We start from the raw sequence: 12,427 nt of genomic DNA, 5'->3' as shown, positions 1-12,427 counted from the left end.
TAGAGCTGTAACAGAATAAGGTAGATGGAAGGAGACTGGGAAATAAGGGGTATCTAGATGCTCGGTGTGAAAGACACAAAGAATGCATAAAAGTTATTTTTTTAAAAGGTGAAATTGAAAATTACACTAAAATATCTGCTATATATGCATGACCTTGAGAGAACAAAGATGCTGATGTCAACCCAGTAAAATGTAATATTGAAGTGTAGCGATGGATTGACAGAAAGTCTCTGGGCTACAGATTTGACTGCTCTTAATATCCCCCATAGATAGAATAATAATTAAATGAAAGACATAAAATCAATCATGTATGGAATGGAGTTGTGATAATGATTTTGTCCATTTTATGGTCATTTAATTATATATATATATATATATATATATATATATATATATATATATATCTCCAAGGTTCTTGGATATTGATGGCAGGACTCTGATTTGTAGACTCTTTCAGAGTGTGGCTGGGAAATTTAGTAAGGAACACCCATTCCCCTACCTGCAGCATGCTTTCAAGGTTTAAAACAGCCTAATAGAGGTTATTGACTTGGGGAAATTTGATCTATTAGAGCTTCCAGAAAAGAGCAAATCGTAGAACAAGTCTTAATGTGAAAGTGTCCTATGGATACTGCAGTTATGTCTACCTCAGATCACTGGTGGCAAATTACAGTGAACTACATTCAGGAGTGGAGCAGTTGAGTACCCTGTAGGCGTGGTCTTGAGCAGCTAGGGGGAGGAGACGCAGCTTGGCAGGCTCATGAGACTGGGCAGAATTTGGAATGGGGAAAAGTGAGGTTAAAGTGGAGGAACAACTACTCTGTGTTTCTAAAAGAAAAGAAGTGGAAACAAAAGTGTTTCACTGACACAGAAGCATCACAGGAAGAATCACCAGGATGGGTTATCTGGGACTGCTGGCTGATTTCAACCCAGATAATGTCAAGTTTGAAACCATCTATTATACATAACCATTCGCATTTGGAACTGTCTTTCCCATAAGCATGTCTAAGAGAATATGGGGCAGAAAAAAAATCGATACACCTGCATTTTAGATGTGCCCATCACACTAATTAAAATACATGGCAGCCATGGCTTTTGAATAAATTCCCATCATCGCGGTAGTCAGTGAAGTTAGTTTTATTACCCACTATAATACCTCACTTCCAATAAATCTTCATAAAGCCTGAGAACAGCATCTAGAGATGAAATTCCAGGCATGGACTGTCCTTTCTAGTCTTTGCTTAGAGGGTAATGGAGAAATGAGATTTGACTGCTTATTATCTGGTAAGACAAACAGTGCGATAGGATCAGCCTAAATAGAACTTTTGCTGTTTTCTGTCTTTATTTGAATATCATGTTCTCATATTCCAGAGTATAGTTAAGTCTTGAGTAATGACAGCCACTTAGAAGACTGTGAGCATCCAGGAGAGCTAGAGACCTGCTGGAAAACTGCGGAACCACTTCTGGTTCTGCCACATCAGCTGGTAAGCTTAGGGTGAGTCTCTCGGGTTTTCTTCCAGCACCTTGATCTCTTTAGTTACACGCACACACACACAAACAAATGACAAACATGACACACATGATAAATGTGACACGCCAAATGCAATCCAAGTAGCAGTTTTTGTAGTAATGAACACTAGATCGAAGAGAAGACACTTCCAAATAAGTTATGTAGTTATTTTTCTGTATCGTGAATGCAATTGTATAGTGTCTTCAAGAACAGCATCATATCACCTATTTCTAATGGTCTAGTAATGAAAATAGATAGTGGATGTATTGGGCCTTTGAAATTTCTGTGGTATCCCATCCCCCAACCCAGAAATGTTCAGTAGAGATTAGTGTAGAGATTACATCCCCCAACATGTAGAGATTAGTGATAATGTGTCATAGAATGAAAACAGCTTTACATTTGCATTATTAAAATTTATTTCAGTAGGTTTCCCAAGACGTTCCTTCAGAAAGGGCAGGATTGAATACATGGATCCTCTAATGAAAAATTTTATTTAGAATGGACAACAACGATGTTATCTCTTCAGGCTTTGGTTCACTGAAACAAAAGAGTTTGGGGGACATTATGAGTTCAACTTGAAAGTTATAGGACTTTGCCCAAGTTGATCAACCTGCGAGCTCAGAAATGGGTAGGACCTGGGAAGTAAGTTATAGTGCAGAAATAACTGGAATATAATAGAAAGTGAACAAGCAGAGAAGATGCAGAAGAGATGAAGAAGTAGGATAAAGATGCCCCTGGTGTGGATGATGCAGAGGATGACCCAGTTCTGAGGGCAAACAAGAGTAGTGTGAAGTGAAGAGAAGCATAGAGGTGAGCAACAGTACAAGGACGGGAGAGGAAGCACTGAGTGGGAGCCGGTAAAATACCCCAGACAAGATAGGAGAGAACAGTAAAAGGTCACCAGAATCCCAGGTTTTTCTCATTGTCTACTCCACACTCACTTCAGCTTCATATCCAGCCTTGGATCCAAGTCCAAGGCTAAGAAGACCATGACTTTCCTGCTCCATGTCCCCACTGCCCCTGGTGAAAACCCCACTCTAGTTCTCACATGAACCTTAAAATGATACTGACAGACACTTATACAGAATTCCCATTGGTGAGCGTTACCATCATATCATACTATTTGGAAGCTTTCATCCTGGGCATGCTAAAGCTGGCCAAGCTACAGTGGGATCATTTGAAGTCCTCCAAATCTTCGCAATCAGTCCCTGACAGTAGCTCCACATCAGGGTCTTCCAACATCGACTCTGCATCATCAGCCTCTGGGGCCTCAGCAGCAGTGTGAAGAGCCCTCTAAGAGACAATGAATAGTACAAACCTACTACAAGGGTCTCTTATGTGAAATTCATTTAGTTCTTACACTGACTGTAGGTTTACTTTAGAATCATCTGGAGCAATAGCACACAGCCTTACCTCTCAGTCATTCATACTTTATTTCAGTGGAACCTATGGCCATTTCTGCTACAACTCTCTCTTTTACCTGAGGGACTATAAATGTCAGTTTTTTTTTTGTCTAAAACTGTTGATAAGAAACACATTAGTGTACCTTTCCAGTGCCCCAACAAAGATATTTTAAAACTTTTTTTAAATTCCTATAATTATCTTTGAAAATCAGGTATCAATTGTCCATACAGGTTATGTCATGCACAACTACATTCAGGTTCTATAAAGTTCACCATTCACCACTCTTAGAAATGACTTTTCTCCTTATGAGCTCCTGTTTTACTGCTCAGCCTTTGCTTACTTTTTAAAATCTTTGTGTTAAATAAGGATCTATCCAGCTGTGTCCAGATTTATGGCTTTCACCCTGACATGGACCTGGAGTACTAATTGATTCCCCAGAATGATGAAGTGCTCTGATGTTCCCTGTATCTGAGGGTAAATATGTTTGATGAAGTTCTGCAGTAAAGTCTCTTAAGGACACATTTCTCAGGTCAGAATCCAGAGTGACATAAGAAATTCGTGTGTTGTTTGGCTGATTGTAATATTTGTTCAAGGTTCAATTCAGATGACCAGATATGCTTCACATATGTCTTTTTTCTTTCAATAGCTTTACAAAGTTTACAGAGGAAAGTTCATTCTGTTTGCATGGGGATCTCGGAGCATCTCTAGTGACAACTTTAGAGAAATGTTGTCTCTTCCTTCTAAAAGTGAAGCATTGGAAATTATCTTAGAGATTCCCTTCTGACTTTGAGCAAGATAAATCCTGAAATATATCTGAACACTAAGCTGTGGGTTTCATTCTCCCCAGATTAATGTATTATCAACAATGAAAAGAAGTGACAAAGACACTCCTCGAAGGGTAAGTTTCTTCATGGTCAATCTTGGAAGAACATTAAAATTTAGACCAACAGGACTTCATACTACTTCATGCACTCATTTTCTCACCATGTCTGGAAAAGTAATCAAACATGCTCAAATGTTGCCCTTGCTAACAGTGACAAATATACAAAAGTGCCCTGCTATGTGATGAGTGCAGAGATCTTTTCTACTTTTAAGAAAAGGTGAAATCAGTTAAGACCAGTCAAGTTCCTCCAACTACATCAGATTCCCTTTTGTTTAACCATGTGTTTTCAAGGTCTAATTATCATTGCTGGCCCAAGCATTGCAATAACTCAGAGGAAGCACATGCTAATTAATCTAGATATTCACCAAAAATGGACTGAAAATGCTTAGGAGACTTTTATCAAAACCTACATGGAGCCCTGTAAGATGTAATTAACAGAGCTAACTGGGTTATGATGCTCATCAGAGGGCTCTGACAAAATCACTGATCACATAGATAGATTATGTCATTATCAAGAGATACTGAGAGGGTGGTGGTGGTGATACTTGAAGAACTATGTTACTGGGTACTTGTAGTTTCAGAGGGCATATTGCTTTGGCCCCTCTTTGTATTACCTCTTATCTGCTTCTAGACCACAATGTTGATAGTTTTATTTATTTGTTTGCTTGTTTATCATGTTAACTCCCACTTCTAAAACCCAGAACAATAGATAAAGCAAATTCTTCCTTAAGTTTTTTCATTCTGGCATTTATCTGGGAGGGATCCAAAAATAAATATGTCATAATCAAGCATTCTCACAACTATTAAGGGAGTCCCATTTCCATATGGAAAACTGGAATTGATAGAAATCCTGAACTCATTCCTGAATCCATAGGGAAAGTTCATAATCTCTCATACCTAGTCAGTCACTTTGTGCTTTGTCATAGTCATATCTGCGATTCCTTTTCTAATTGAAAATATGTTGGACATGGGTAAGTGACACACTGAAAACATCATCTCTTCAATAGTGGGACTTAATGAGCAGTTTTTACAATGTTTTCTTTTCAGTTTGAAACATTCCTGTATTTGAAGTACCCAAATTCCTTTCATCCTGTGAAGGAAGATTTCTGAATGAGTTGTGGAAATCTATTCTCTGTGGGCTGTGAATTGTGTCTGGGACTCAGTGGAATATCAGTGATCTGCCTGCAGACTTTACAGAGTGAACAAGTACCTCTTCCTCCTGGGGCTACTGTCAGCAGGATTCAGTTACTGCACTGCTGATATTATCCCTAAGAAGAGTGAACATGAGAGCAATCAACCCCACAGCATGGCCAGACATCAGGTAATATGTTGAAGGAGCTGGGGGCTGTTTTCCTGCCACCTGGCTCCCGGGCACCTGGCTAGTTTATGCCCCAAAATAACAACACACAAACTGTATTCATTTAAATACTGCTTGGCCCATTAGTTCTAGCCTATTAATGGCTAATTCTTACATCTTGCCTACCCCATATTTACTAATCTCTGTAGCACCAGTCTTATCGGGAAAGATTCAGCATGTCTGACCTGGCGGCTTGCTTCATGGCGTCTGCCCTGGAGATCAGAGGCATGGCATCTCTCTCACTTTCTCCCAGCATTCTGTTCTGTTTACTCTGCCTACCTAATTTTCTGTCCTATTAAAGGGCCAAGGCATTTTCTTTATTTAACCAATGAAATCAACACAAAACAGAAGACCCCCACATCAGTAGTATAGTCAATAGAAAAACTAACTGGTTTTCAGTCTACCTAAATGTGAAAACAAAACACTAGGCCCCTGCTAGTGTCAGCTAATGGAGCTATCCTTACGCAGCCAAAGCTGCTGAGATGAACACTTGCCTACACACAAACTCTACTGAAATATTCACCCGACCAACACACACACACAGACATAGACACCACCATCACCACCACCACCAACAACAACAACAATACAACAACAGCAAGAAACAAACACATACACAGACAAAGAGTGAGATAGAGAAAGATCAATACAGAGGCAGAGAGAAAGAAAGGGAAATAATGTGCATCCTAGAAAGTAAGGCTGTGTGTCAAGACACCTGTGCTAATCAAGAGAATGACAATCACTTTGATCTGCTCACAGTTCTGTGAACAAGCATTTCACTGATATTTATCTGAACCAAACATACTGAATGTTTTACTATGATAGGTGTTGTAGGAGAGCTTCTGTTCTGACCTAATATGGGTTATCTAGGAAGGTCACTCATTTTTCCAGACTACTCAAGATCTCAAATTTCAGTGATACTTAGAGCATCCCTGGCTGATCTTCCTAGTTTTACAATCCAGAAGGTAGTTGTCTAAAAGAGGGGAATTATTTCCTTTTAGGTCACCATCCGATTCCCATAAAATGGGAAACTTAATTGAACAGAAAACTAGTCCCCATGTATTTAACTCTCAACGACAGAAATATTAGCCAAAGGATTTTGAGATCTAGTGCTAAGCACAGAGAAATAGTGATATAGATTAAAATAAAAAACAGAAAGCAAAAAACTAAATTCTGATGCATATTTTCTTTCAACAGGTCAGTGTTACATATGTTATCGTGGATATCATTATAAATCAACAGCTGTGCCTTAATATTTCAAGTGAATAAAAGTAAATGTTGTAGTCAAGGGGAGTATGGTCTGGGTTTCTTCCACATAGTTGTGGTTGCAATAGCATGTGGACTACCAGATTCTGGAATGGGTATTTAAAATGGCTTGTGTTCCTGCTATCCACATGCAATAGCTCATCCCTAGGCTAAGAGAAATCAGATAGCCAAAGAAGTAAGAGATTTCTTGATATCAATCTGAGTAGGTCATGATAAGAGGGGGTAACTAACTGAGCACAGATGTCCTTGGAAGAGATGAGGTATCTAACAATTGGTACATTGATATGTTTCTGGGTGGTCATACAGACCGTATTTAGCACTTCCCTGTGGGAAAGTTGAATTCAGGGCCCAGTTTCTGTGAAAATTTTGTGTCAGACTCTCTTCTCTTGAAAAATGAGGTGGGATCCCTAATTAAACTATACATCAGGATAAGCACAGATTCAACTCTTGACAGCCTATGTTCTCTTGAATGGGATTTACTTTTCTACATCCCAATAATGCAAGATAAAAAAGGAAACACATGATACATTCTTCCTTTTGTTGTGTATGGATGAAGTCTTTGGATGGAGGTTTCACTTTCCCTGAGGTGCACTGTCACAGAATGAGGGACATGAACTCCAAATATCCAGAGTGGGACCCCATTATGTCATCTTCACTTTTAGGGGAAAGCACTCAAAGCAAGTTCCTCATATTTGCTTGTTATGAAAGGGATTTGACTGTGTTGTTTCAGTGGCCAGACAGAGATGGATTCAATATTTGTGTCCTAAGCTGCATGTAGAAGAATTATAGGGAAAGGCTAAGAGGATATATATTTATTACATTGACTTCCATTTAGAGACAGAATTATGCCCCTTTTCTTTAGAAGTATGCCCACATAAAAAGCCAATCATTAAAATGCCACCCTACCTCATTGTGGTTTGATGTAGTGGGAGTTTTTATGGAGCAAGAGTCTATTTGTGATTTCAAGAGAGATTCAAAATGATATCTCCACATAAAACCTTTTGCTACACCAGAACAGAGAAGGACTGTAATCTCCTGTCACCTGTCTCCTCCTTGCAATCACATCAGCAAGGATTATATGGTTTTGTGTGAGTTGTGTAATGCTCTGGATTATCTCGCCCTTTGTTGGACTCTTGGTAGTGTTTTACCAAGGAATAATTAACATAAATGCATAGGCACAAAAATAAATACACACTTTTAGTCTTTGACTTTAGAGGTATTTAAACATTTTCCTGATAGAAATAGAATCCATTCCTGATCATATAAGAATTATTTCTGAATCTGGACAGAGAATGAGCAAATTTCAATAGGTAACTTGTGCTTTTAAGGGTGGATCATCTCTATTCTTGGTAGCTATGACATATACCTTAATATCTTAATCTGGTTTTATGAGAGCAGCTTAGGTTCAGTTGCAGCAATATTGCTCCCTTTTTCCTCATCTTTCGCAAATGGCTACTGTGTCTGTATAACTGACTTCCACTCCCTTTCTTTATTTAATTTTATTTGAGTTCTCAATAATCCAATGACAGCAGGCCTTGTACTGATCTTCATATGTGTATGTTAACTCCCAATAATAACTTTCCCAACCCACCACTCTACATATTCTGAGATAGGGGCCACTTATCAGGAGCTTGTGAGAATTTTGATGAGCAATGAATGAACAACTATAAGGGAATACTGAAAAGAACCATTTGCATAGGAAATTGAAAAGACCAATGGGCAGATGCTGAGTTATGAGAGCCTAGCCCTAGCAGCCCAATCTACTGTGAACCTTGGTGCAGATAATATGAAAAACACAAGATCATCAGTGAGAATGATGAGTCACTATCAGAGAGGTGTGACAGCTATACAGCATTGCTTGATAGGAACTTACATTTGGTTACATTTGGAACTTGTCAGGGACATCTGGTTCTCCCGTTGCTCAACATAAACCTCAAAATGGCAGTCTTTTTGCTGAAAAGGAGGAGAGTAGGCTAATTAGTGTTGATTAACACTAAGAGGATAATGCTATCCATTTTTCAGAAGGCATATGTGTACATTGTAGGCTCAGAGGATTTCATGTCTCCTTGTCAAAATGGCCCTTTAAGGAGTAGCTCATAACACTTATATAAAGGTCATGAAATGGAGATTGATTCAGTAAACTGTACCTCCTCATCATTGCTGACGTGGGACAGCAATGATGAATATGGGGCTGGATACACAGAAAGTCTTGAAGATACCTGCAGGGAATGGCAGCATTATGAAGAATTGAAGTGATATTCAGAACCACTCTATCTCAAGAACACTTATTTTACAGGAAATCTTTGCATTGCTTGAAATAGAGAAGCACTGAAAGCCTACCTTCCATACAGGGTGATCTGAATAGGAGCTCAGTTTGTGATTGTAAAGAACTTTTCTCATAAAGGGAACCTGAGGCTTTCTAGGCCTATCCAAGAGTAAACATAACCAAAGCATTCAGGATATTCTCCTAGTACCTAATTTACACTTTGACGCAGAAAGCAACTCAGAATTTTAATGTACATATATATCAGGCTCCTATGCTATGTATGTTTATAATAATCCTCATATGCATTCACAAATAACCACGCTCTCTTCACACATACAAATATATTCACTTCTTGAAACACCACTGTGTCACATATGAACCTTTACAAATGTGTCCTAGTATAAAAAAAGCATCCCAATAACCCAGTGCACATATATACATGTGCACACACACACACACACACACCTTTAATGTATTCACACACCTGAACATATGTAGGCATGATCTGACATGTACTTTTACAAACTAAAATTATTGTAAACCCTCCTGAGTGTATAATAGGTCTAGGATATACACCATCTCCATACCTGAAGCGGATAATTTAAAGGACAGGAGGCAAAGAAAGTCTTGGACTTCAAACATGTGCTTTCGCCTAGGATCACATGGAAGAGATATTTTGTTCCATCTTCTTCATGCTACAGGGAGAAAAGATGATTCACTTTAAACACTAGACTGACCTTCACATGCAGCTATTTTTCATCACAGTGTCAGTGGGTTTTGTGAGGATTCATGAATGCCTGCATTCAAGACCGGTCATGTATATCATCCACATACCATCAAAAGAGAAGTGACTGCAACTAGCTCTTATATTTTCTTCTGAATAAGCCTCAAAAGTGTTTAATATTGCTAATAAACGAGATAGGACATAGAATGCAGAATTTTCTCAGTGATGTGTTCGGTCTATAGGACAATTCTAACTCTAAGTTGCAGCACAGAGGTCAGGAAGGAGCCATCCTGGTACACTAAGTGAAGTCGTGATGTTCATGAGTAAAGTATACCTGGATCACATTCAAAACAAACGATCATTTCCTACCTTTTATCCAGGTCCATCCCTATGTGGACAACAGGACATGTGATGCTTGACTAAAAGAATGTTTCAATTACTAAAATAATGATCCTCTATTGTCAACAACGTCAGTGTGATTGTTATTAGGAATATCTTTTACTGTGAAACTCTCCAATGTGTCTTACATTTTTCATTAAAGAAATTTACCTCTTTTTTCTACAGGGAATCTCAGACACAATTTGGCAGAACTGTGCAGAAGTAAAGGTGGTAGCAGATGAGGATTTTAGAACTCTATGAACACAGGTGAATCTCATGCTTCTTCTAGAATTAGCTTTCACTTGACTGAAAAGAGACTCATCCCTAAAGGTGTGAACTCATCTAAGATTCTCTTGTAGTTTACGGACAGTCACAAAATATCTGAATGAAGAAACTCTTGTAGCAATTTGTTTTTATATATTTTTCAGGATTACAGAGATGTTAGTCAGTCATGGTAAGAAAATTCTGCAAGAACAATGGAGCTAACAGGTTGTAGGCAACACAATAGGGCATAGAAGAATGGGTCAAAGAATACATGGTGAGAGAAACATGTCTCTACTGATCTCTTTGGTCAAGTTGGCCCCCCCTCACTGACCACTCATTGATACTTGTTAATGACAGCATGTTTAAGACTAATCTATTGATTAGGACAGCGCAATCTCCTCATGATCCACTCAACTCTGGAAAAGTACACACACAAACATTCAGGATGGATTTCTTAATAATCACTTATCTATTAGACCTAACCTTCCTTTACCTGGAGAATTAGAGCTGTAACAGAATAAGGTAGATGGAAGGAGACTGGGAAATAAGTGGTATCTGGATGCTCGGTGTGAAAGACACAAAGAATGCAAAAAAAGTTATTTTTTTTAAAAGGTGAAATTAAAAATTCTGGGAAAATTACACTAAAATGTCTGCTATATATGCATGACCTTGAGAGAACAAAGATGCTGATGTCAACCCAGTAAAATGTAATATTGAAGTGTAGTGATGGATTAACAGAAAGTCTCTGGGCTACAGATTTGACAACTCTTAATATTCCCCATAGACAGAATAAAAATTAAATAAAAGACATAAAATCAATCATGTACAGAATGGAGTTGTGGTAATGATTTTTGTCCATTTTATGATCATTTAAATATATATATATATCCAAGGTTCATGGATATTGATGGCAGGAATCTGATTTGTAGACTCTTTTAGGATGTGCCTGAGAAATTTAGTAAGGAACACACATGCCCCTACCTACAGCATGTCTCCAAGGTTTAAATTAGCCTGATAGAGGCTATTGGACTTGGGGAAACTCAATCTATAAGAGCTTCCAGAAAACAGCAAATCTTAGAACAAGGCTTAATGTGAAACAGTGGCCTATGGATACTGCCATTATGTCCACCTCAGATGACTGGTGGCAAATCACAGTGAACTACATTCAGGATTAGAGCAGCAGGAAGAAATCAATGCTGGACTAAGAAGACATATATGGCCCTCTAAGTTACAAATTCAGGCTCCTTCACTTCAAGGTCACATACCTGGAATTTTGTATCTTTCATTTCCACAACAATATACTGATACAAGTCATCGCTGTTTTCATTGTATTTGCTGACAGCATATTGCAGTGCCTCTGGGGCCCCAATTTTCTGTACACTGAATAATTCTGTGTCATTCTGCAGAGTGTGAACCAACATAGGGCTCAAGCTCAGGTTCAGAGCCACCATGAGAGTGGTCATCATGAGTAGTGGAGCATGGAGTAGACCGGCCATGATTTTCGTAGACTTGGAATTATATCCAAGCTTGATTTCTTGCTGATGTGAGCCTGGACCAGACAGTGAGTACAGCCTGGAAGTGATCTTCCCTTTTATAGGGAACTCTTTTCCTTCCTAGCTCCTTGCCAGTACCCAATGCTCTTTCTAACTTACCCTGCCTTTTCCCGTTCCTCTCCCCACATTTTAGCTGTTTACACACTGCCTCAACTGTAGCTCAGGTCTGGCTCCTCTCTTCAGTTCCTTTCTGCTTCACAGCAGTAGCATGTTCCCCAACTCTTCATCAGCTCTGTATTACCTCAATTCTCAATCTCTCACAACTCCAGTCTATCATTACTACCAGCTTTCTATAAAGATACTATCCATTAGCTTCAGTGCTCTCCTAAGTTAGTCATTTTGAGTACTCAGGGTATTACTGGTCTCTAGCTACAAAGATCTCTGACTTTCTAGGTGAAATCTTAGGGTCCCTGAAGATCCTTCTCATTCTGGTCCTATAAGTGCAGATTCATCTGGATTCACAATTCAGTATTACCCATGAAAAGACAGCATTTCAGAAAATTCAGGGAATTCAGTCCTGCCTTTTTCAGGGGAACCTTCCCTTGGGAAAATTTCTGATATATCCTTCAGTGTGGCCAGTGTCAGGTTGTTTTTCGTTCCATGAATCAATACCAAGAGTTATTACACTCAGTAAAGGAAGTAATTTTGAAGGCTCTTTGCTGGCTTATTCATTGTCTTGCTCAGGTAGCATTTTAAAAATAGAACTCAGGTCATTATGTTCAATGATTAGTGCATATTTCACCTGGGATGAATCATACATGGATAAAGCAACAGAAATGTAGAGATGTCCCAGTGATTATGAGAACTGATGATTTTCCCAAAGAA

The 12,427-nt window shown here is 38.8% G+C and overlaps 1 protein-coding gene across 1 annotated transcript; it reads right to left on the bottom strand.

The window, feature by feature from the left end:
* Positions 1–2,680: 2,680 nt before the first annotated feature.
* LOC130881533 (cystatin-S-like) lies at positions 2,681–11,512 on the bottom strand. The gene is made up of 4 exons (XM_057781143.1): positions 11,315–11,512; positions 9,271–9,378; positions 8,565–8,636; positions 2,681–2,800 (listed from the first exon to the last, which is right to left on the bottom strand). The coding sequence occupies exons 1-4, from the start codon at positions 11,510–11,512 to the stop codon at positions 2,681–2,683; spliced, it is 498 nt and encodes a 165-aa protein (XP_057637126.1).
* Positions 11,513–12,427: the final 915 nt, after the last annotated feature.

The sequence above is a fragment of the Chionomys nivalis genome, chromosome 9 (genome assembly GCF_950005125.1).
Source record: "Chionomys nivalis chromosome 9, mChiNiv1.1, whole genome shotgun sequence".
NCBI lineage: Eukaryota > Metazoa > Chordata > Mammalia > Rodentia > Cricetidae > Chionomys > Chionomys nivalis.
This window is presented reverse-complemented; position numbering and strand designations above follow the sequence as displayed.

Bases quoted from the DNA above. Each gene is read 5' to 3' on its own strand.
- LOC130881533 (XM_057781143.1), bottom strand. From the start codon at position 11,512: ATGACCACTCTCATGGTGGCTCTGAACCTGAGCTTGAGCCCTATGTTG. The intron at 9,379-11,314 runs GTATGTGACCTT...TTCTCCCTGTAG, and splicing joins TGAAAGATACAAAATTCCAG to CATGAAGAAGATGGAACAAA. The intron at 8,637-9,270 runs GTATGGAGATGG...CATTCCCTGCAG, and splicing joins CTTTAAATTATCCGCTTCAG to GTATCTTCAAGACTTTCTGT.